Raw genomic sequence first — 24,071 nt, 5'->3', positions numbered from 1 at the left:
TCCTGCGCTCTCTCCTGGAGCGTGCTCAAGTTCATATTCATTGCATCCGTGATGCTATCTAGCCATCTCATCCTCTGCTGTCCCCTTCTCCTTTTGCCTTCAGTCTTTCCCAGCATCAGGGTCTTTTCCAGGGAGTTTTCTCTTCGCATTAGGTGGCCAAAATATTGGAGCTTCAGCTTCATTATCTGTCCTTCCAATGAGCACTCAGGGTTGATTTCCTTTAGGATGGACTGATTTGACCTCCTTGCAGTCCAGGGGACTCGTAAGAGTCTTCTCCAGCACCACAGTTCGAAAGCATCGATTCTTCGGCGCTCAGCCTTCCTTATAGTCCAGCTCTCACAGCCATACATTACTACTGGGAAAACCATAGCTTTGATTAGACGGACCTTTGTCGGCAAGGTGATGTCTCTGCTTCTTACTATGCTGTCTAGGTTGGCCATAGCTTTCCTCCCAAGGAGCAAGCGTCTTTTAATTTCATGGCTACAGTCACCGTCTGCGGTGATCTTGGAGCCCAAGAAAGTAAAATCTGTCACTGCTTCCATTTCTTCCCCTTCTATATGCCAGGAAGTGATGGGGCCAGATGCCATGATCTTAGTTTTTTTAATGTTGAGTTTCAAACCAGCTTTTGCACTCTCCTCTTTCACCCTCAACAAGAGGCTCTTTAGATCCTCTTCGCTTTCTGCCATTAGGGTGGTATCGTCTGCATATCGGAGGTTGTTGATAATTCTCCCAGCAATCTTAATTCCGACCTCTGATTCATCCAACCCAGCATTTCTCATGATGTACTCTGCATATAAGTTAAATAAGCAGGGTGACAATATGCAGCCTTGTCGTACTCCTTTCCCAATTTTGAACCAATCGGTTGTTCCATGTGTGGTTCTTACTGTTGCTTCTTGACCCTCGTACAGGTTTCTCAGGAGACAGGTAAGGTGGTCTGGTACTCCCATCACTTTAAGAATTTGCCACAGTTTGTTGTGATCCACACAATCAAAGGCTTTAGCGTAGTCAATGAAGCAGAAATAGACGTTTTTCTGGAATTCTCTTGCTTTCTCCATGATGCAGCGAATGTTGGCGATTTGATCTCTAGTTCCTCTGCCTCTTCGAAACCCCGCTTGTACTTCCGGTAGTTCTCTGTTCGCATACTGCTGAAGCCTAGCTTGTAGGACTTTGAGCATCACCTTGCTGGCATGTGAAATGAGCGCAATTGTGCGGTAGTTTGAACACTCTTTGGCGTTGCCCTTCTTTGGAATTGGAATGTAAACTGACCTTTTCCAGTCTTGTGGCCACTGTTGAGTGTTCCAGATTTGTTGGCATATTGAATGCAGCACTTTAACAGCATCATCTTTTAGGATTTTAAATAGCTCGGCTGGAATACTGTCATCTCCGCTAGCTTTGTTGTTACTAATGCTTCCTAAGACCCACTTGACTTCACTCTCTAGGATGTCCGGCTCAAGTTCAGTGACCGCACTATCATGGCTATCAGGGACATTCAGATCTTTCCTGTATAGTTCTTCTGTGTATTCTTGCCACCTCTTCTTAATCTCAGCTGCTTCTGTTAGGTCCCTGCCTTCTTTGTCCTTTATCATGCCCGTCTTTGCACAAAGCGTTCCCTTGAGATCTCCAATTTTCTTGAAGAGATCTCTAGTCTTTCCCATTCTGTTGTTTTCCTCGATTTCTTTGCATTGTTCATTTAAGAAGGCCTTCTTGTCTCTCCTTGCTATTCTCTGGAACTCTGCATTCAGTTGGGTATATCTTCCCCTTTCTCCCTTGCTTTTTGCTTCCCTTCTTTCCTCAGCTACTTGTAAAGCCTCATCAGACAGCCACTTGGCTTTCTTGCATTTCTTTTTCTTTGGGATGGATTTCGTTGCTGCCTCCTGAACAATGTTACGGACCTCCGTCCATAGTTCCTCAGGCACTCTGTCTATCAGGTCTAGACTACAGCGACCAAATAAGGAACGCGAATGGCAGCTCCCTATGGGGGCCGCCATTTGCGTACGCGCTTTTTTTTTTTTAAGTCACCCGTGATAGGCTACGTGACGATTAATGTAGCCTATCACGGCTGACTTTGCAGATCTAGCCGTGATAGGCTACGTAAATCGTCACGTAGCCTATCACGGGGGCGTTTTTTTTTTTTTTTACTTTTTATTTCGCGGCTGGGCGAGGCGAGGCGCCTCCCCCGCGGCCTGAATTTCGGCCGGGCGAGGCGAGGCACCTCCCCCCCCGGCCTGAATTTTGGGGGGAGAAGCAAAGCGCCTCCCCCCCACCACGAAGCAAGCTGCGAGACGAGGTAAGTGACTTTCGAGCACTCCTATTTATTTCCCTAGATAACTTCACCACTGGTTATTAGTCCAGGTTCTTCGAAGAACCCAGGCTTATCCTAGAGGGAACAACAAAGGAAACAGGAGTCCCAGCCACAGTCCTTGCCATTGGAGCACCAGGGCAAGCTGCACAAGGTGGCTGGGGATCCAACCCAATACAATCCAAAATACGATCAAATTATACGTGTGCATACACACACAATAGAAAAGGGGATAAAGGCTGGAGCCCTGGTGGCGGGGGGGTAGTCTGTTCCGCCATGGACTCCGGGGGGCTGGATTCTAAAGAATCCGGCGTCATTGGAGTCCGTGGTGGATTTCTCTGCCATCCCTAGCTTTTACAGACTGTTGCTTAGGGCCAGGTGGGGACCTAAGCGACCCGACTAAGCTTAGCCTAGGCAAAATAAGCAGGAGATGAGAAACAGAACCAAGGCCTCCCACACCCTTTTGGCTGTTCTCTCTGAGGTTGTGCCAGCTTAGCAGAGACTTTGGGGTTTGTTGGAGCTCCCACAGAAGTGAGTAGGCGAAGAGTCCAGAGAATCCAGTAGCGAGGACCCAGATGATATAAGTTCATCAGCCATGGTTGGAACCAGTAAAAAAATGGTACACTGAACGTGCAAAACTCAGGGGATTTGTCCAATTTGAACAAAGAAATTGATGTCATGCTAGCATGACAAAAACACAGAAGTTGTATGAGAAATCCTCAAGTACTGAGAATGGCTGTTCTTGCCCCAAAACGATGGAATTGATCACCCTACTCCAAGAAGGAAAGGTTCCTCCTGTGCAAGCACCGGGTCATTGCTGACCACTAGAGGGACGCCGCTTGCGCTGACATTTTCATGGCAGACTGTAGCGGGGTGGTTTGCCATTGCCCTCCCCAGTCATGACTACCTTGCCCCCAGCAAGCTGGGTACTCATTTTACCGACCTCGGAAGGATGGATGGCTGAGTCAACCTGAGCCGGCTACCTGAGACCCGGCTTCTGCTGGGATTAGGGATGTCAGAGAATTCCGTCACGGATCTCAGTGAGATCCCGAAACCCCCAAAATCCATGGTGGAACGAAGCCCCCCCGCCCCCCCCCCCGCAAAAGGCGCGCGAAACGGGACACCTACCTGCTGCCGTTCGCGCTGACTTGCAAATGGTGGCTGCGTCCGCGGCCGCCATTCGTTTCATCACTATAGCCGTGATAGGCTACGTAAATGCTTATGTAGCCTATCACGGCTAATGCAGGGACGCCATTTGCATCCCTGCGGAAGCCGTGATAGGCTGCATAAGTATTTATGTAGCCTATCACAGCAAAAAAAAGGAATGCAAATGGCGGCAGCTACGGTGGTCGCCATTTGCGTTCCCTTTTTTTTTGGCCGTGATAGCCTACGCAAATATTTACGTAGGCTATTATGGGAAAAGAGAGGGGAGCAAATTTGCGTAGTGGCCGCCATTTGCGCCCATCTCTTTTGCCATAATAGGCTATGTAAATATTTACGTAGCCTGTCACGGCCAAAAAAAAAGGGAACGCAAATGGCGGCCGCCATAGCCACCGCCATTTGCGTTCGCTGTTTTTGGGGTTTTTTTTTTGCCGTGATAGGCTACTTAAATATTTACATAGCCTATCACGGCAAAATACAGGGACGCAAATGGCGGCGGCTACGGCAGCCACCATTTGCGTCCCTGCAGGCTGCCCAGCGGCCGGATGTCCGGCTGTGGGCGGCCCTGGCCGGCGGCTCCACGGAATCGCCACAGAGCGGAGCCGGACGGAGAGAATTTCGGGGGGAGGGACGGAGCACTTCCCCCCCACCGTGAATGTCACCCTTCGAAAAGGTAAGTGACTTTCGTACATCCCTAGCTGGGATCAAACTCAGGTCGTGGGGAGAGTTTCGGTTGCAATACTGCCACCTACCACTCTGCGCCACATGAGGCTCTACTCCAAGAACCATCACCTAAATAAAAGAGGGTGCTTGAAGCAAATGGCTGCTCCATTAGCAGTAGCTGTGGCCAGCCTATACAAACCTCGTGGAAGTATTCTTGCTATCTGACCTCCTGTTTTGACATCTGGAAGTCATCATTGCTAATGAGAAAGAGGAATAATTTCAGGCTTGAAACAGGGAAGACTGGATAAATTTTGTCTTTTGTCTGCCTTGGGCTTTGCATATATATAGTTTTGATTGGTGCGCTAATGCCTGATCTAGCCTTGTGTACATGACCCGGCGGGCCGCTGAGCATCTCCCCCTCTGCCCATGGCCCCATCCAGTTAAGGTACATAGTACCCCTGAACATGCCTTGAGTTGGCTTTAAAGGGAAGTTTTATTTCAGAGCAGAACCATAATCCACACTACTGTGCTGTCTGCTTCTAGTTCTGCTCCCCCTTAGGGTCTAGGTTATGGGCCCATAAAACCAAAAGAACTGAGGCAGGATCAGAGAGAAATATTTGCCTTAAGTTACAGTATATCTGATGGGTTTGTGCATGTTTTTCCCCATGCCTTTTGTTGCATTTATCCATGAGGAATTATTTTTATGAAGCTTGATCCTATCTGTGTTGTTTACTCAGAAGTGCCACTGATTTCAATGAAACTTGCTCTCCATTAAGCGTGGATAGGAGGTTTGCAATATACTCCAGACTCTAGCTGTGAATCACCCCCAAACCCATTTTTACACCTTGTCCAAAACAACAGACCCCTTTTCTTCCTTCCTTTCATTATTACAACAGCCGACCTTCCTCTTTCTTACAATTCCTCCCTCACACATATTCTTTCTCCCTCAAACTGTGCCTCACTTTCTTGCTGTCCTCCCCACACACACACAACACACACACACACCTATCCCCACAGGAGCACGCATCCATCATTCCTTATTCATAGGCACTAAAAGAGATTAGTATAAAAGGGAGTTACTAAAAGGAAGGACAAAGATGTCCATTGGAAACAATGGCAGCTATTGGTAGGTCCATTAGGGATGTCAGAGAATTCCGCCATGGATCTCGGTGAGGCCAAATGCCAGTGCATTCGGCCCCTCGAAATCCATGGTGGAACGAAGCCCTCTGCCACCCCATCCTGCGAAATGGGCCTGGAACGGAGCACCTACCTGCTGCCGTCCACCACGCTGCATTGCGAATGGCGGGCTCGTCTGCGGCCACTATTCGCTTCTTCCATATAGCCGTGATAGGCTACGTAAGTATTTACGTAGCCTATCACGGCAAAACTAAGGGAAGACAAATGGCGGCGGGTACGACGGCTGCCATTTGTGTTCCCTTTTTTAACGTAAATATTTACGTAGCCTATTACGACAAAAGAGGGGCGCAAATGGCGTAGAAGCCGCCATTTGCGTTCCCCCCCTTTTTTTTGCCGTAATAGGCTATGTAAATATTTACGTAACCTAACACAGCAAAAAAAAAAAAGGGAACGCAAATGGCAGCTGCCGTAGCTGCCTCCATTTGGGTTCGCTGTTTTGGGGTTTTTTTGCCGTGATAGGCTATGTAAATATTTACGTAGCCTATCACGGCAAAATACAGGGACGCTAATGGCGGCGGCTACGGCTGCCGCCATTTGCGTCCCTGCAGGCTGCCCAGCGGCTGGATGTCCGGCTGCGGGCGGCCCCAGCCGGCGACTGTGGAATCTCTGCAGAGTGGAGCCGACCGGAGAGAATTTCAGGGGGAGGGACGGAGCGCCTCCCTCCCCCCAATGCAAATGTCACCCTTCGAAAAGGTAAGTGACTTTCGTACATCCCTAAGGTCCATAGGCAATAAAGGGAGCTGAGATTGCCATTGTTTCCAGTGGACATCCTCATCCTTCCTTTTAGTATGTCCCATTGTAAAAACTGGATTTCCACAGAGTGGTTGACTGGGGGCTTCTTCACAGGGAGCTTTTATCCTGCTATTGAGATTGCTCACTCAGGGAAGTTTGCAGGCCCGCTTCAGATGATGTTGCAAACCTCCAGGGCATCTCCCATACTAAATGATTTTTATTCCAGTGTTTAAAAGATCAGAGATAATGAGCTATTAAATTACCCCACTTGAGTTCCAGCCATGAAAAAGGAAAAGCTGCAATAAGAGGAGCTAGACCAATGAAACATATGGAAGACTCAGATAAGGGGGGGGGGAGTGCATGCAAAGGGAGTCTGTTGTGATCCTGCATTTAAAACTGAAGTAGAAAGCCTTGTTTTTAATGTGGGATTTTAGGCTGGTGTAGAGATGCTCTACATGATAGGCAGGGCGGGGACAGATAATGAAAGGAAGGAATAGAAAGGGGAAGACTGGGATAAGATGAGAAAAGACAGTCAGGGTGTCTGTCTCTACATTAAGCAAAACCCCCACATACTTACTGGTGCTTTCTGTTTTCAGTTTCTTTGTGGGATTATGATGGGCTCTTTTACATGGCAGACACATGGTTTGAATCGAGGGAGCACCTTCCACCCTCCCTAGCATGGGTGCAAAGGAGTAGGGGCAGGGAGTCTTGTTTTCATCACTTAACTTGTGCTGTCCTGTTTCCTCACAGCCCCAAAGAAAGCTGTGACTTACTTCTGAGTAGACATAAGATCGCACGGTAAGAATGTAACCCTCTGCACACTTACTTGGGATTAAGCCCCATTGAATTTAATGGGTGCTCTGAATCAACAAAGAACGTTGATTCTGAGCTTGGTGGGGTGGGAGATCAGATCTGTCTCCCTTTGTTGCAGGGAGCCATTTTACCCTCTTCTCCCTCTGATTGGCCTGTGATTGAAAAATGTGCTCAAGTATTTACATAGCAGACACATGGTTTGAATGAAGGAAAGTCCTTCCTTGTCAAGTTCACAGTGCTAAGCTGGCATTACACACCACCAATATGGCACCATTAACATTTATTACTAGCTTATCTGCAATCTTTCTGAAAGCAGGATAAAGGGGGAACTGTGTGGGAGGCATCCTGGCGGTTGACAACGTCATGTAAAGGACCCACGAACTTCTGTGAGTGACCAATCACAAGCGTGCAATAAATCGCTCCTATGGAGACACCCTCCAAGGTATAGAGACACAGATCTGGGGTAGAGAAGGTGGCAAAGGGGTTAGAGAAAGGGAGGGAGGAAAAGAAGGAGGCAAAGAGACTGTATGTGGTCTTGAGTCTAAAAGCACTAATTCTCAACATGGAAGAGGGCAACAGAAAAGGCAACCAAATAACAGAAATTGAAAAGGGTACCAACACTCACAGGGATGTGCCTCAAGTTTCTTCCCTTCCTTACCTCCTAGCACTGTCTCTGGGAGGTGACTCTAGGGAGTGCTCCTACCACCCTGCAATGAATGAGGGTGAGTAGGCAGAGAGCTTAACCACCAGTGGGCTGGACAGGCTGAGGTAGGGGTGTACGGATTACTCACCCCGTTCTGGGTGGGGCTGTCCGCTGGGGGGGGGAGGTGATCCATCCCTCCCCCCCCAAATCCTCTTTGCATCCCTGCTCTTTGCCGTGATAGGCTACGTAAATACTTATGTAGCCTATCACAGCTAAAGTAGGGAGGCAAATGGAGGCTGCAGACCAGGGCAGCCATTCACGGCCGCAGACCGGGGCAGCAGACAGACCGGACGGCCGACAACAGGTAGGGTCCGTCCCGGGGAAATTTCGCAGGGTGGCTGGGGGGATTGCTCCATTCCGCCACGGACTCTGGGGGGGCCGGATTCTTGGAGTCCATGGCGGAATTCTCTAACATCCCTAGGCTGAGGCATACCTGATTCTAGTCTCCCTTCAGGACAGTGTGTGTAGCACACACCACAGTAAGACTTTGTAAAAGGCATGGAAAAAAACAAGCCAAAAACCAAAGGCAGCTGCCATCCCTCTCAGCAGCCTGCCATGTGCATTGAGAGCTGCTGCTACCACCCCCTAGTGCCTTAAATGTAGAATTGCACTTGAAACAAAGCAGACTGTTTTTGTTGATTCTAACCTTCCTGAGTATTTAAAAAGTTTTGAGAGGCCGTGAGGGAATGTGTCCAGGCACTGCTCTGGAAAAGGAGCCAAAATGGTCCGTGCCTGAGCAGCTTGTGTAGTTCTGCCCAATGATGGGGCCGGAACTGCTTATTCCTGCCAAATCGCATGGAATCTGCCCTGCTACCAGGCTGCCCTGCTAACACACTGCCTTTCTGCATGCTTGGCTCACACATGAGCATTGTTTTCATGGCCAGGAAACCCTGTGGCTCAGCTTACTGAAGACTACATTGATGGGACCAAAATGGACAAACTCATCGTAACCCCTTACGGCAACGTAGAGCAGAACATGATCACCATGACACCGTCGGTTATTGCCACCCACTTCCTCGACAACACTGGGCAGTGGGAGAAGATTGGGGTGGAACGAAGGCCTTTTGCAGTCCTGCAGATCATGAGGGGTAAGGCAAACAGGCACGTCTCCAGACTTGTGCTCCCTTCATGATACAGAAATGTGTTTGTTTTTAATGCATCTCTGGATTGTTCAAGTAGAACAGGGGTGGGGAACCCCAAGTCCAGCCCTCCTGGGATCCCAATCCAGCTCTCTGAAATTCTGTGTATGGCCTCACCTCTTTTCCCCCAAGCACTGATCACTTAGTAGTTTCCTGGCAGTAACTTAGGGCGCAATCCTATGCATGTTTAGACAGAGAAAAGGCCTACAACTCCCAGCATTCCCCAGCCAGCCATGTAGTTGGTTACTGGTAGTAAGAAGAACTGTAAAACTACAATATGCTTGTATTTTTTGTATTTTGGCCCCACCCCTTGTGTTTTCGGTCCTGCCCCCTTTGCCTTCAGCTCCACCCATCACTGGAATGAAGCCTCCAAGAGCTTCTCCAAAATTGAATTTGATCCTTAGCCTGAAAGAGGTTCCCCAAACCTGAAGTAGATGGTGCCTGGGGGAATATCCATTTCAAGGCATTTTGCTGCTCCATGTCATTGTGTTACATACAGCATGATCCAAGAGGAGCATCCCAGCTTCCTCAATGACATTGCAAGGGATCATGGGGTCTGGTTATCTCAAGTTGTTTTCCTGCCCAAGTTCAAATTGTACATCGACCCCTGGTAAATTACCATAAATTGAACAGCATAGTAAATGGCACATTAAACTATGAAGAGTTTGCCAGGGCTGTGTACAGACAGACCTAGAATCAAGAGGAGATGAGGGTTTTCTGCTGCAGGCTTGTCTGCATCTCTCTGCTTTTGCTCCTCAAACAGCAAGCATACAGCCTCCAAATTCTGATTACGTCTTCCTGTTCACTCCTCCACTATGTTTCAGGCAGCCTGTCCACTCTGGGGGTTTTCTTCAAGTAAACTTTGCATGATTATCTCATCAAACATTTGTTTGACCCTTTGTGGTTTGTGATTATCTTTTAAGTGTTAATGCTCTTTTAAAATAGGATTTTGTTTATTGTTGAAAAACTGTTTCAAGGACTGGGAGAAGAAGTAGCTTTGTGATTGACACAAAAGCCATCCAATTAGCACCATGCAAATCCAGCTTCTAATGTGAACTTGAAAAAGCTAAGGAATCTATTCTAATTCCCTAGCAGGGTGGTGGTGGAGGTTGTGACGGTGACCTCTAAGAAATACTTATTAATGCCATCTAGTTCAGTTGTCACAGTATTCTCACAAGGGAGGGAATTTCCATCTCCATGGTGATTGTCAGGAGCGCCCTAACTGCCTCTTGCAGTCCCCACCAATAGCCAACTCAGGACACAGACGACGAGGAATTCTTTCCGAGACTTTATTCCTTTATGACTCTTTCAAGAATACTAGTCCCTAGCGACAAAGCAAGGAACAGCAATGGGGAAAGATAGCAGAGTAGCCTAAGCTCCAGGTAAGGCAGTTGGTCCCCATTTGAAGGAGAATCACGGGAAGACCCTGAACTTATGGGCTAGGGAGAGATCCTCCCTCTTTCCCTTGGGTCCTCGGGACGCGACCGTTGCTTGCGTGCCAAATGGGCGCTACGCCTCCTTTCTGCGCCCTCCATCTGTCGTCGCTCCCTGTGTCTGTGGTGAGCGTCCAGCAAGCCCCCCCCCCAGCGCTCTCTCACTGCCAAGGTCACTATCTATCCCAGGAATGCTGGCAGGAGGAATCTCTGCCAGCTGCTGTGCTTGTGAGAGATGAGCGAGCTCCTCTCCCACGGATTGCTGTTCCTCCTCAGAATCAGAACTGCTCTGGGGCTCCATGGGCTCAGTTTCCACCCTGACAGTGATCTAGAGAACAGAGCCACCAAGACAGAAATTGACAACAATGACGATGATTTATCTATAAAGCACCTGAAGTTTTCTAATTTCTGTACATACAATAAAAAACAAGACAGGGTCTGCCTACAGGTTTATATTCTAATAGGCATGATATAAAAGGAAAAGAGAATGGGGAGGATAGAGGAAAACAAGCCAATTCAGGTACCTGTTCTTAAAGTTCCATAACTGATATTATAATGAACAACAGCCATGGAGGATACCATTCCGGCAGGCGAGGAGCCAAAATGGTAATTGGTCCAAGCTGACCTGCCTTCACCCACAGGCACAGCCAGGTGCAAATGGCAGCTCAAAGTGTATGAACAGTCTTGTAGTTGTACTTGCAACAAGCTCTGGCCTGACTCTCTCCTTCCTATTTCTGTTAACATTTTGATTAGGGATGTACGAAAATCACTTACCTTTCCGGGATTATGCTGATGGTGGTGGGGGGGGAGGCGTTCTGTCCCTCCCCCCGGAATCCTCACCAGGGGGGGAGGTGCTCCGTTCCTCCCCCCCTGGAATCCTGGCCGGCCGGCTGTGCTCCGCAGCGATTCTGCCGCTGGCTAGCAGGGACACAAATGGCGGCAGCCGTAGCCGCCGCCGTTTGCATCCCTGCAGTCAGCCGTGATAGGCTACATAAATGTTTACATAGCCTATCACGGCTGATTTAAAAAAAACAAAAAATGTGCGTATGCAAATGGCGGCGGCCATGGCCGCCACCATTTGCGTTCCTTATTTTGGCACGTCTTAGTCTATGTAAATATTTACGTGGACTAAGACGGCGAAAATAAGGGGAACGCAAATAGCGTAGCGTCTATGCTATTTGCGTTCCCCTTATTTTCACCGTCTTAGTCTACGTAAATGTTTACGTAGACTAAGACGTGCCGAAATAAGGAATGCAAATGGCAGCAGCCATGGCCACCGCCATTTGCATACGTGCGTTGTTGTTTTTTTTTTAAGTCAGCCGTGATAGGCTACATAAACATTTACGTAGCCTATCACGGTGTTTTTTTAAAATCTAGCCGTGATAGGCTATGTAAATCTTTACGTAGCCTATCACTTTTTTTTTTTACCTGGAAATGGCGGCAGCGGCAGCTGGTCGGAAGACCAGCTGCTGCAGCCGCCGCCGCCGAACCGCTGCCGGAGCCGCCACCGGAGCTGCCGCCACCAGGAAGATCTGCCCAAAGTAAGTCCCGTCCCGGGGGGTGGCGGGGGGTGGCGGGCCGTTCCGTCACCGATTTTGGGGGGCCAAATGCGCTGGCATTCGGCCTCCCCGAGATCCGTGGCGGAACTTTTGTACATCTCTAATTTTGATGGGGCAAGTCAGGCAATTTCAAAACTGCCCTCACTTACCTTCAGGACCCTAATTGGTGTTGTGCCCCCCTGAGCTAGTGTTCAGTGTAGAATTTCCATGCTGAGAGACCAGAAGGGAGGGAGTGAAAAGAATATAATCCAGAGTGAATGTGCAAAGGAAAAGATGCACAGCTGACTTGGGACAGTTCAGCAGAAAAGGCAGGGGAACAAGGCTACTTTCTCTGCAGGACGAGTGCTGTGTGTTAATTCTGCCATTCTGGATGTGTGTGTTTCAACAGCTGGACTAGCATTTCACAGCTCTCCTCTTCTTCTTACTCCTCTTTTTAGGTTACAACCAGCAGTTGAGTTTCAAGCAAGCAGACCACTCCTATCGTCCTGTTGGAGGTGGCAGATCTAGCACTTGGTAAGTGCAGTACTTCTGTGGCCACTGTCCATGCCCCTTCCATCATGGACGGGCCCTTCATTTTCCTTCCCTTTCGTATTATATTTAAACTTCTTCTCTTGACTTCCAAATGTCTTCTCTTGCTCCTCATTTACTTCACTACTTCTCCCTCTCTGTATGTCCCTTGCTTTTTTTCATTCTTCTCAGAAACCCAAATTTCACCTAGAATGTTCCTCACCTGCAGCACTTTCTCCCTTGCAGCTCCCTCTCACTGGAATTCTTCGACACCTTCCTTTACTATTATTGCTTTTTCTAAAACTCTTCAATTCACTTTGGCATATTTGAATTGATCTCCTATTCTTTTCCTCCTTCTCCCAATCCCTTGTGTCTAGTATCTTTGATGTCATGCATGAAGACAGGGCCTGCATCAGTATTTATTCATTTTAATTTTACATACACTGCATAGTTACTGTAAGTGCTTCTATAATAAAAGAGGATGTGTGCTGGTCTGTCTGTTAGAGCCATAGTGCCAGGACTATGAAACCTAGATACCTGAAACCTGGTATGCATACTGACCCAGGAGTATACACCTCAGGGTTATTTTGTTTTTAAAACACACTATTTTTTTAATTATTCTTTGTGTCTTTGATTTTTTTATTTGTACCCCACCTTTCTACCAAAAATGGCATTCAAAGTAGCTTACAGAAAAAAATTAAAATTGATTAAAGCAATAAAACAATATATTAAAATACAATAAAAACATAACAATTACAGGGGAAAAATATTTAAAACAGCACCCAACCATCAAACCCATTTTCAGGTTAAAGGCCTTCTTAAATAAAGTGGTGTGACCATGGCCAGATCAGACATCTCTGTTTAAATGTGCCCATGTGAATTAAGCCTGCAGTAACTTCTTCAGTCACTAGGGGCAGACTTCCCTAGCCAGGGCATAACTTTCCCGTCAATACAGTTTGAATCACCAGAAGCCACAGGCAGTTAATAGCCTGAAGGACAGAGTTATATGCCTGCTCCTCTGCCCTGCTGTGGGGCAGCACCCCCCTCAGGGATAGACCCCTCCCCCAGGGGGCTATAGAGTGCCTCATGGCTGAGGCCATGCCTAGGGGTACAAGCAGGTCTGGCTTCACTCACTTTACAATGTGTCTGACTCTGACACTGATGTAAGTTTGCCTGAAGGCTTTGTTGTATCAAACTAAGGGTTATTCCAACCTGTGCAAAGCTGGGTTCATTCATTCGTTCCTTAGAAATAAAATAATCACAAGTGGGACCTACAACATTACACTGCAGTGTATCTTCACCTCCTAACAGGGCTGGTCTTCTTCATGGCTCCAGCCAGCCAGCCAGCCATGCCATCCTCCAGGATAGTATATAAGCTGCAAGGGGCTCAAATAGGCCATTCTCCTCTCCTTCCTCCAGTTTTCTGGGTTTCTTTTCCAATTGACACAATATTGATACAATTTATAGGCCCTGTAACCTAGTTTAGCCTTCCCTAATCTTGTACCCTTCAGATATTTTTGATGACAATTCCCATATTCCCTGACCATTGGCCATGCTGGCTGGGTCTGATAGGAATTGTAGTACAAAACATTTGAAGAGCACCAGGTTGGTGAAGGCTAACCTAGGTTCTCTGGACAGCTTAGGGAGCAACCCTATGGCCCCTAGACAGCGTCCAGTTTCCTGGATCCAAGGTCGGAGACAGTGTTCTGACTGCAGACCCAGGAATCCGAGCTCCCTGCCCCTTCCCCTTCACACCCAGTGTGGAGAGAAGCGTGCCAGCTGCCTCTCCAAAGTTGCAAAAGTGAACTGGCCCTCTGTCTTTCACAATCATCCCACTATCCCCCCCACACACACACACATAGGCTCAAATTCTCTCTCTCTTTTACACACATGCACACATTGTGCAGTAAGGAATTGGTGGGAGGTGAGAGGGCGAAGGAAGGGAAGTATCCGTGGGCAGGCTAAAGCAGTTTCCCAGATCTTGAAATAAGAGCAGAAGAACTGATGCTCCCTTGAATAAATCCCAGTGAGGAGAAGACCAGGGAGCAGAATGGAGCAGGCACAACACTGACAGGACTTGGAGAGGCATAGAAGGGGAGGTGTGCTGGCCAGCCAGTTGCCCCCCTGGGCTCCATCCTCACCCAGCAGCTTCTGGATCAGGGCAGAGGGAGGTTGCTGGGTTTGCAGGCAGGTCAGCCATGTGTACTGCTACTGGGGCATTGCTTAAAAGAAGTTTGGGAGGGGATGGGAAAGAGACCCTGCTGCCATGCTCTCAGAACTCCCAGTCAGCATGGGGAACATGCATGGGGGAAGTGGGGCATGCATACTCTAGCGCAGGGGTGGGCAACTTCCAGAGCATGGGTGCCAATTCCACGCCCCCCCGAATCCACCTGTGGCTGCCGCCTGCCATCACCCCACCACTGTTCACTGAAATTTGGTGACACAGCAGCAAAAGCCCTTAGCACAAGGAAAATCAACCCTTTTTTGCTGCTGCGCCACCGAATTTCGGCAGCAAATTCGGAGATGATAGAAGGTTCGCAGAAAGGGCTGTGTTACCCACCCCTGCCCTAAAGCGTTCCACCCTCCTTTACAACCCTGGTGGTCAGTGCCTCTGATTCTCCAACCTTAACTTGAAGTATTTTTTCCCTAGTGGGGAGAATGGGAGTGGAGGGAGCAACTCTGATGGGGATAAATAGCCGGAGAAATAAAAGGTCAAGTAGCAGCAGCCACTTCTCTCCCTCTGCTCAAGATACCACTTTGTTTTTGTTGTTTTTTAAAAAAAACATCATGGGAAATTCATGCTTGACTGCCCAGAGCAGGAGAGATGAAACTGTGTGTCAGATGAAATTCCACTGTGGGTGTTGGGTACAGCCCAAGCACTGCTGTGGGCCCTATAGTTTTGGAGTCAGAATATGATTCAGAAGTGGACCTGGATGGTTTAGAACCCAGTTCAGTTGTGGGAAGCCTGACAGCTTAGCTCTGCCTGGTTTCTTATCTGATGGCAGGCTGAGGGAAGGGGGATGGTTTGGGCCTGCTCACGCTGTGGAATGTCAGAATGGTGAGATCCTAGCTTTGCCTGGCCTCCCATCGGATTACAGGCCGAGGGAGAGCAAGCCTCCTTTTCAGTCACAGCTGCAAGATAAGGCTTTGAGTCAAACTTCTGATTTACAAACTGAGAAACCTTCTGTGGGAATAAAGCAGGAGGAGGACTCAGCAGAGAGAGGGGGCTTTCTGACGTGTCACCCAGGTTTAGATGCCCTCTCCGATGTGGTGACCGTTGATGGGCCAGATTTCCTTGTCAGGATAGATTGTCAGAAGGGGGGCTTAGCAGCCCCTCCCCTGTATTTAAGCCAGTGCACGGGCTGAAAACCTTTGCTGGGAACAATGTTGTTTATGCCCATAACACTTTCTTGCCTGGACTTTCCTTGAATTCTTGTCTGCCATGAATTGTGTACCTTTGCCTTGGATTAGCCAGAGTGCTTTCTTGCCTGGACTTATCCTTGCTCTTGAACCATGTCTGTCTTGAAACACATAAACTTCGGACCCCAATGTAGAATCTGTTGTTGGACTTGATCTGACTGTGTATGAGTTCTAGTGTTGAAACTTCCATGATCTGTACTATCTTGCTGGACTGTGATTGTGAACTTTGTATTCTTGTCTGTTTTGAATCTCATACCGGGAGCTGGTGGAAAGGCTAATGAACCTTTATGGTGTAGTGACTAGAGTGTTGGACTGGGAGCCAGGAGATCCAGGTTCTAGTCCCCACTCAGCCATGGAAGCTCACTGGGTGACTTTGGGCCAGTCACAGACTCTCAGCCCAGCCTACCTCACAGGGTTGTTGTTGTGAGGATAAAATGGAGAGGAGGAGGATTATGTACGCCACCTTGGGTTTCTTAAAGAGGAAAAATGGCGGGAAATAAATAAATAAATAAATAAAGTCCTCTTCCTTTAACCGGATTGCTTCCTTGTTTGGATTTATTGTGAACCTTGGATCCCTGCCTGCCAGAATTCCATATTGTGAAAATCATATTTGTGGGACTTTAGCTTCTAACTTGATATTGTGTGAATACTAGCCATTGAACTGCTTCTTAAAATAAGCAGTGAGCCAATATTAAATGCCTTTGCTATCTGATTTATGGAGGGCTGTAACCATTAAATTTTTACCGTGAGGTGTAAGAAATCTTTCTGCGTAACATGATTTACCACACTAAAAGGCCTCACTGATGTTTGTGTTGCTGTGTTAGCTTGCCAGTGCAAAGCAAAAAGATGGGTCCCAACAGTGGGCCAGATTCAGCCTGTGGGCTGGAGGACCTCCTTCCCTGCTCTTAAAAGGTGATTTAGGACAAATTTACACTACAAACCAATTTTGCTTCTTATACCAGTTTCATGGTATCCCCAAAGAACCCTGGGAATTACAGTTTGATGAGAATGCTATCAGCAATGTGGATAAATAAGGGATTATAGCAGTCTGAATACGAATGCTAGGTTCAAAAAGCCTTGTTTCCAATTAGCTTACAGTGCATGTACCCACACATGCCCACGGTCCTTCAGTACCAACCCCATTCCTCTGGCACTTGGTGGCAACACTAAAGCTGAGGAAATTATGGGAATACTGGCCCCCTGGCTGCACACTGAGCCTCTGATTTTGGTATTGGCTTTCAATTGGGTGAGAGAGAATGATACGCACTCGAAATTACTGGTCGTATATGTGGGGAACAAAGGAATGGGGACTCGATGGGAAATAGGGACCAACCTGTGCTAGATGGGATTATACTCCCCGGAAGTCTCCAGCTCATGGTTTGGCATACTCCTGGACTCAGCCCTGAACCTGGATGCCCATGTTTCGGAAGTGTCCAGGAGTGCATTTGCACAGCTGAGTCTGTGCACCAACTGCACATATTCCTAGAAATGTCTGATCTGGCTACAGTCAGGCATGCCTTAGTTACATCCCATTTGGACTACTGTAGTATGCGCTACGTGGGGCTGACTTTGCAAACTGTTCAGAAACTTCAGCTAGTCCAGAATGCTGCAGCAAGACTGTTGACAGGGGCTTGCTACAGGGAGCACATGACTCCCTTGTTACAACTACTTCACTGGCTACCAGTCTGCTTCCAGGCACAATTAAAAGTGCTGCTTATGACTTATACAGCCCTATACAGCTTGGAACTAGGCTGCCTGAAAGACCACATTCTCCCATATGAGCCTGCCTGGTCCTTAAGATCTTCTGGAGAGTAGGGATGTCAGAGAATTTCTCCACGAATCTCCGGGAGGCCAAATGCCAACGCATTCGGCCCCCCGAAATTGGTGGAGAAATGGTCCGCCACCCCCCCACCCAGAATTTCGGGGGGAGAGACGGAGCGCCTCCCCCCCACTGCGAAGCAAGCTTCAGGATCAGGTAAGTGACTTTCGTCCATCCCTACTGGAGAGGCCCTTCTTTCAGTACTGCTGCCTTCAGAGGTGCTTTTGGTGGCAACCAAGAGGGCCTTCTCAGTGGCTGCACCCAGGCTGTGGAACTCCCTAGCAACTAATGATGGGTGGATTCCCTACCTGCTGGTCCGTGGGGAATCCACCCGCAGGGGGGAGGTGATCCGTTCCTCCCCCGGAATCCTCTTTGGCCTGCTCCACTCCGCGGTGATTCCGCAGAGCTGCTGGCCTGCTCTGAAGCGCCAGCAATACGGCCACCATGCCATACTGCTGGCTGAAGGGGATTGACTGCAGACGCAAATGGCGTCCAGGACGCCATTTGCAGCGTAAAGCTGTTAGTTTAAAGTAAATGCAGCCGTAAATGGCTGCATTTAGCTTCAACTAAGACCTTTACGGCCGCAAATGGCATCCTGGACGCCATTTGCATCCCTGCTTTTTTTTCACGCGATAGGCTTCACAAATATTTGCATAGCCTATCGCATGAAAAAACAGGGACGCAAATGGCGCCCACCACGCCATTTGCGGCTGTGTTTTACATGGTCTGGCGCCTGGGGGGGCCACCAGGTTGGAGATGCATCACCTGGAGCACCCCAGGAAGCTGAACTCTACCGTAGGGACTGGTGTACGAGCCTGTCTCCCATCCACCCCATTTTCACCTTTCTTCACCCACAAGTACATTCTGTCCTTTTCCACATTAATCTGCTTAAAAAAAAAAAAAAGAATCAGCACAAACATTACATGCGTGTTTAAATACACATTTTAAACCTATTTTCTTTCAGCCTTTGGATTTCTCTGTATCTTTTGAGACCTTTAAAGTGCCAAGAACTGCACCACAAAGGTGCGAAATCTGGTGGAGATTTGTTCTGATCGATACAGTAGTCTGAGGGCTGGAGATGAGATCAAGGGCCTGTTTCCACTAGCAATATACTCCGAGCTGGCTGTGTATGGAGGTTGTTAGGGATACATGACGTCATGACCATCCAGCAGCCACCCTGGAGCTTATCAGGGAAAAAGCAGATTTCCTGAGACTGCTTAAAGTCCAGTTCTTTTCCTTAATTCGGGTTCTCCGCGGTATAGTTGCTGTGTGCCCCAACCCCCGCATTGACCTCGGGTATGCTAGCCCTGCCCAGGGGTGTGCCTTTCTGTGTGACCCCGGTCAAGGGATGTCTCCTGCCTCCTGCCTCTGTGTTTCCTAGCACAAAGAAAGTAGTGTCTACTCAGAAGGTACACCCATTGTGTTCAATGAGGCTTGTCTGTCAAATGCATACATAGGAAGTAATTACTTCCCCCCTCTGTTACAGTGCTCAAGCGGAGCAACGCTTTAGGAAGCTTGGGGCTCCTTTAGAGGTTTGTTTGCCAAATGCGCACATAGGAAGTAAGTACTTCCCCTCTCCATTACGGAGAAAGGGGGGGAGAGCCTGTGGGGGGAGCTCCTCTCATTGGTAGAGCAGCCCCTGCCACTCACATGATGTTCACTTCAACCCTCCCACCCTACCAGGAAATACGTTGTGTGAAGTGACTTAAAATGGGGCAATGCACACCCTTGTGGAGCCCTGCCTGGACCAAAATCTGCTCCTAGAAAAATGCAGGTAAGCCACTCCTCCCTTCTCCTTCCATTGTCATGCAAACACGGCCCAGGTAGTATCAGCATTTGCAACCAGCCAATGACCAAAGCATCCCTTGATGACACACAGCCTCAAATACAACTCATTTATTTATATAACATTAACAAAAAACCTTAACGTATATTATTCCTTCTCTGCAACAAGCAGGTGAGCTCCAGGAAGTTGTCTAATGCAAAGGGGTAGATCTGGCGAGGAACAACACTTATTTACTGGTGAGAAACCCCACTTTCCTTGGGATCTTAGGGGATGCCCTCTTGGCAAGGAGACCTTCCACTTTCCTAGTAGTCCCAGAGGAATCCTTCTTGGGGTGTACTTCCCCTGTCTTCCTGTGACTCTGAGGGGATGGGGGCTTGTCAGGGCTATGTAGCAATTTCTTATTGATCTGTGGGGTGATCTGCTTCATTGGGGCAGTCCCCATTTCCTAGGTGCCTTGGGAGATGGCATTTGGGGCTAATGATAAGTCCTAGTTTTGGAGGGGCATGAGAGGCTGAGTTGGTGGGGAAGCCCTCAAGTTTCCTGGTGGTTCCTCCTTTGCTAGACACAATTTCTAGCTTGGAGGGAGTTTGTTTGGAAGGCTCTGGAAGAACTGCACAGGGAGAACTCAGGGTGTTTCCTGGGCTCCTGAGCATGGCTTGTTGGACGGGGGGAACCTGCAATTTAGGGATGGCTGTGGGGGGTGCCATTTTGGCAGGCAGAACCCCCAGTCTGTTGGGAGTTGAAAAACCAGCAGGCCTGGACAAGACAGAGGAGAGTGTGGAGAGGACCCACAGTGGAAGGAGTCCCCACTCTTCTCCCAAGTGTCAGCTGCAGTCAGCTTGTTGGGAAGCACATTTGCTTTGTCCTTGCTGCCTTGGATCTGGGCCCAGGCCTCCTTAAAGGTGGACGTCATCCTTCTCATGGGGTTTTTGGATGGCTTCTTTGTACCAGGACCATGTTCAGGGTGGTTGGTCCTAAACTGTTTTGTTTGTGTGCTGGACTGCAGGGGGTATTTCTGAAGTTTCTTTCCCCTTTGGGCTGGGTAGCCCAGACTTTGGTCTCCATTGGATGCTGTTGCGCCATCACTCCCGATGACTTGCGACTGGGTCTGGTGCTCAGATCCGCAGGGACACTGGCTTTTCCTCCCTTACTGCATCGCTGCAGAGTACGTTCCTTCACCTCACTCAGTTTCAGCGACTCCGCCAACCACCATTTCTGGGCGTGGGTCTTCTTCATCTGCAGGTGGAAGTCCAAGTCAATATGTGCACTCCCATCATACACAATCAGTTGTGGGTGGACGTGGACAGGTGGGTCTTCCTGAGTCTGGGTTTGGGCTCAGGCAAGGTGGGGGACATCCGGCACCTTTCCAGCTGGCCTGTTTTCCCTGCTGTGTCCTTTGGTGTGGCTTCGGCCACACTTGGCTACTTAGACAAAAGGAGGAGTATCGGGTGGGGGAACTCCTCCTTCATGATTTGAAATGCCAGTTCCTGCGAGAGGGGCTTAGTTTGCTCCAAAATCCCACTTTCTTTCTCTATGGACAGGAACGCATTACCAGGGGATGAATCATCCCTCACCAGTTGCAAAGAAACTTTGAGTCCATGTGCATGAGGCATGGCAGCAGGCACCTGCTTGGCAGTTTCAGATTTTCCTAAGCTTCCTATGCCCTGACTGCCATGGCTGATTGGTTGGCTGTCCATCAGGATACTAAGTTTATCCCCAGTTGTAATATTCTTTCCTACATCATCCTCAGAAGAGTCAAGTCTTGCAGGGCAGGAAACACCTGGCGCCTTTCCTGCTGGCTTGTCTTCCCCTGCTCTGCCCTTTGTTGTGGTGTGGGCCACAAGTCTTGGCTCCTTAGAAGAAAGGAGAGGGGTTGGCTTTTGAAATTCCTCCCTTATGATTTGGGGTGCAGATTCCTGTGAGGAAGCCTTCATTGGCTCTGAAATCCCACTTTCTTTCTCAGTGGAGAGGAGGGGTTTACGAGGCAATGGCTCATCCACAACCTGCTGCAAAGCAGTTTTAAGTCCATGTGCCAGAGGCATGGCAGTAGACAATATCTTGGCAGGGGCACCTGCTTGGCAGTGCCAGACTTGGCTAAGCTCCCTATCTCTGGGTTGCCATGGCTTTCTGTTCGGCTGTCTCTCAGGGTCCTAGGTTGATTACCAGTCATCAGGGTCCATGTGAGGTTCTCCTCAGAAGGATCAAGTCTTGCAGGGTGGGGCCTATCTGGCGCCTTACCAGCAAGCCTGTTTTCCTCTGCTCTGCCCTTTGGTGTGGCTTGGTCAGCACTTGGCATTTTAGAGGAATGGAGGACTGCTGGTTGTTGAAGCTCCTCCCTCATGATTTGGGGTGCAGAGGGGGGCTTCCTTTGGTCTGAAATCCTGCTTTTCCTCTCAGTGTACAGGAGGGGTTTGCCACAGAATGGCTCATCCCCATCCTGTTGCAAAGTAGTTTCAGGTCCATGTGAAAGAAGCATGGGAGTGGAGACTTGCTTGGCAGTGCCAGTCTTTGTCAAGCTCCCTATACCCTGACAGCCATGGCTGATCAGTGGGCTGTCCCTGGGGGTTCTTGGTTTCTCCCCAGCCCTAACATTCCTTCCTTCATCATCCTCAGAAGGATCAGGACTTGCAGGGTGGGGGACATTTGGGTCCTTTCCTGCTGGCCTGTTATCCCCTCCTCTGCCCTTTAGTGTGGCTTGCACTGCGCCTTGCTCCTTAGAAGAAAGGAGGGGTGTTGCCTGGGGAACCTCCTCCCTCCAGATCTGGGGTGCTGATTCCCACGAGGGGACTTTGTTTGCTCTGAGAGCCCCCTTTCTTTCTTGCAGTACAGGAGCAGGACGTCCTGAGGATCTCATCTCGGGTGCACAAGATGCATGGCTTTGAGCATGTACTTGGCAGTGCCCAACCTGGCCATGGCCACCGGTTGGTTGGGGAAGATGTCTGGCCACTTGATATTCACATCAGTTTGGCATGCTGGCAGGGAAGGTGAGAGCCCAGCTGGGATGATGCTAGTGATGGCTGGAGACAGGGGGAGCGGAGAGAGTTCCTGGGGCTCTGGAACGCTGCAGGTGGAACCTGAGGAGAGACAGGAGGACATAGAGATGGGCTGATTCATTGGCTGGCATGGCAACTCAGGGAGATAGGGAGGGGCAGTGCCCAGGGGTGAGAGAAAGAGCTCCAACCCACCTCCCACCTGATCCAAGCCTTATCTCAGAAATTCAGCTCAAAGCCTCACAAATTCAAGGAGATGGGGGTTTTCCCCGAAAGCTCTGGCAAGAGAGGCTGGTGGAGGCTGTGGGCGTTTAGGTGGGGACGAACAACAAAGAAGGGGGAGGCAGGCTCCTGTGCTCAAAAAAGGAAAATGTATTATGCTCTATGCATTTCTGAAATGTCTCCTCCTTCAGAAGCTGTTTAAAGCTCTAATGTGAGAGCGATATGCTTTAGAAGTAGTGCGTACAAGCATTCAGAGAAAAGAATTACTGTTCATTTTAGAACAAGAGACTGAATGGGTTTAATGGGCATCTTTAGGCAACTAAAATATGACATCATCTGCATAGAAGAGGGAGGTATCAGCAGCCTTTTCGGACACACCAAGGTTTATAGAAGTGCAAGAAAAGGGCCAAGTCAGCTGGTGCACGAAGGCCAAGAACCCAAGTGCTTCCCACCATCCCCTGAGTCCCCAAACTAAGAGACCAGCCTGCTCACCACTCTGCATTTCTTGTCTCCTCTGCCAGCTTTTCTTTGGAGCACGAGCCTGTGACATGGAAGGGAAAAAGAAAGAAAGGGTTGGGTAGGTGGAATTATAAAATGCTCTCCCCAGAGAGGCTTGCCTGGGGACTATTTTACAATCTTTTCGGTGCCAGGGGAATACCTTCTTATTTCCCCAGGCTTTTTAGTTCTTTTCTGATCTTTCATTTCCTCTGGGTTTTCGTTTGGCTTTTACTTTTGTTTTATTCTGTTTTAAACCTATGGTTTTTATATCATGTTTTATGATTTTATGCTTTTAAGTTTTACACTGTGAACTGCCCGGAGATCTTCGGCTAATGGGTGTTATAGAATGTAAATAAATAAACAGGTGAAGGGAGAGAGGCTCTTAGGTTAAGAAAGGTCATCATATTTTCTGTAAGTCTGAGATGGCACCCTATTTTATCACGATCCACCCACTGATGTGCCAAGCTCCACCTCTTAGCTCCCAGACTCTGCCCCCTGCATCTCAGGTACTGACCCTCTGCAGAACTGGTAATCCCTGGTCAATAATGGCTGCCTATGAGCTCGCATAGGGATGCCTCCTATTTTGACTCTTAGGGCATCTCCACACCAGCCTAAAATCCTGCATTTAAAATGGGGCTTTCTGCTTCCATTTTAAACGCAGGAACAAAACAACTCCCTTTCTCACGTACTTCCTTTCCCCCCACCCTTTTCCCCTCCTCCCCCCATATCTGAGTCTTCCATTATCTTTCATTGATCTCGCTCCTCTTCTTGCCGCTTTTACTCTTTGTGGAACACAATGGGGTAATTTGATAGCTCATTATCTGTGATCTGTTTAAAAACGGAACAAAGGGCATTTAGTGCAGGAGACGCCCTGGAGGGACACAGCCTCAGGTAAAAAGCCTGCAAACTTCTGTGAAGGAGCAATCTCAATTGTAGGATAAAAGTTCCATGTGAAGAAAGCCTTAGAGTGGGTTCATCTCCCAGGATAGGCTGTGTCCAAATTGGGTCCATAACTTTGAAGAGGGTGAACACCTCCCTATCCCGATGCTACATCTACTTTACAAAAAAAATGAAGTAACATCTGTTTCGGGTAGTGTCTGTTTCTGCCCTGAGTCCCATCTCTTACCAGA

At 48.7% G+C, this 24,071-nt stretch overlaps 1 protein-coding gene across 1 annotated transcript in view; it reads left to right on the top strand.

The window, feature by feature from the left end:
- LOC146353174 (A.superbus venom factor 1-like) overlaps positions 1–24,071 on the top strand; it is a 197,941-nt gene that overhangs the window by 99,305 nt on the left and 74,565 nt on the right. The window contains exons 24-25 of the mRNA XM_084835880.1: positions 8,453–8,656; positions 12,137–12,212. Coding sequence (XP_084692006.1) covers positions 8,453–8,656; positions 12,137–12,212 — 280 coding nt within the window. The remainder of the gene's footprint in view (positions 1–8,452; positions 8,657–12,136; positions 12,213–24,071) is intronic.

Source organism: Heloderma suspectum, chromosome 2, assembly GCF_057233095.1.
Source record: "Heloderma suspectum isolate Gila_16-S chromosome 2, 16-S_ref, whole genome shotgun sequence".
In the NCBI taxonomy this organism is placed as follows: domain Eukaryota; kingdom Metazoa; phylum Chordata; class Lepidosauria; order Squamata; family Helodermatidae; genus Heloderma; species Heloderma suspectum.
Note: the sequence above shows the minus strand (reverse complement) of the source record. Positions and strands in the feature narration are given on the sequence as shown.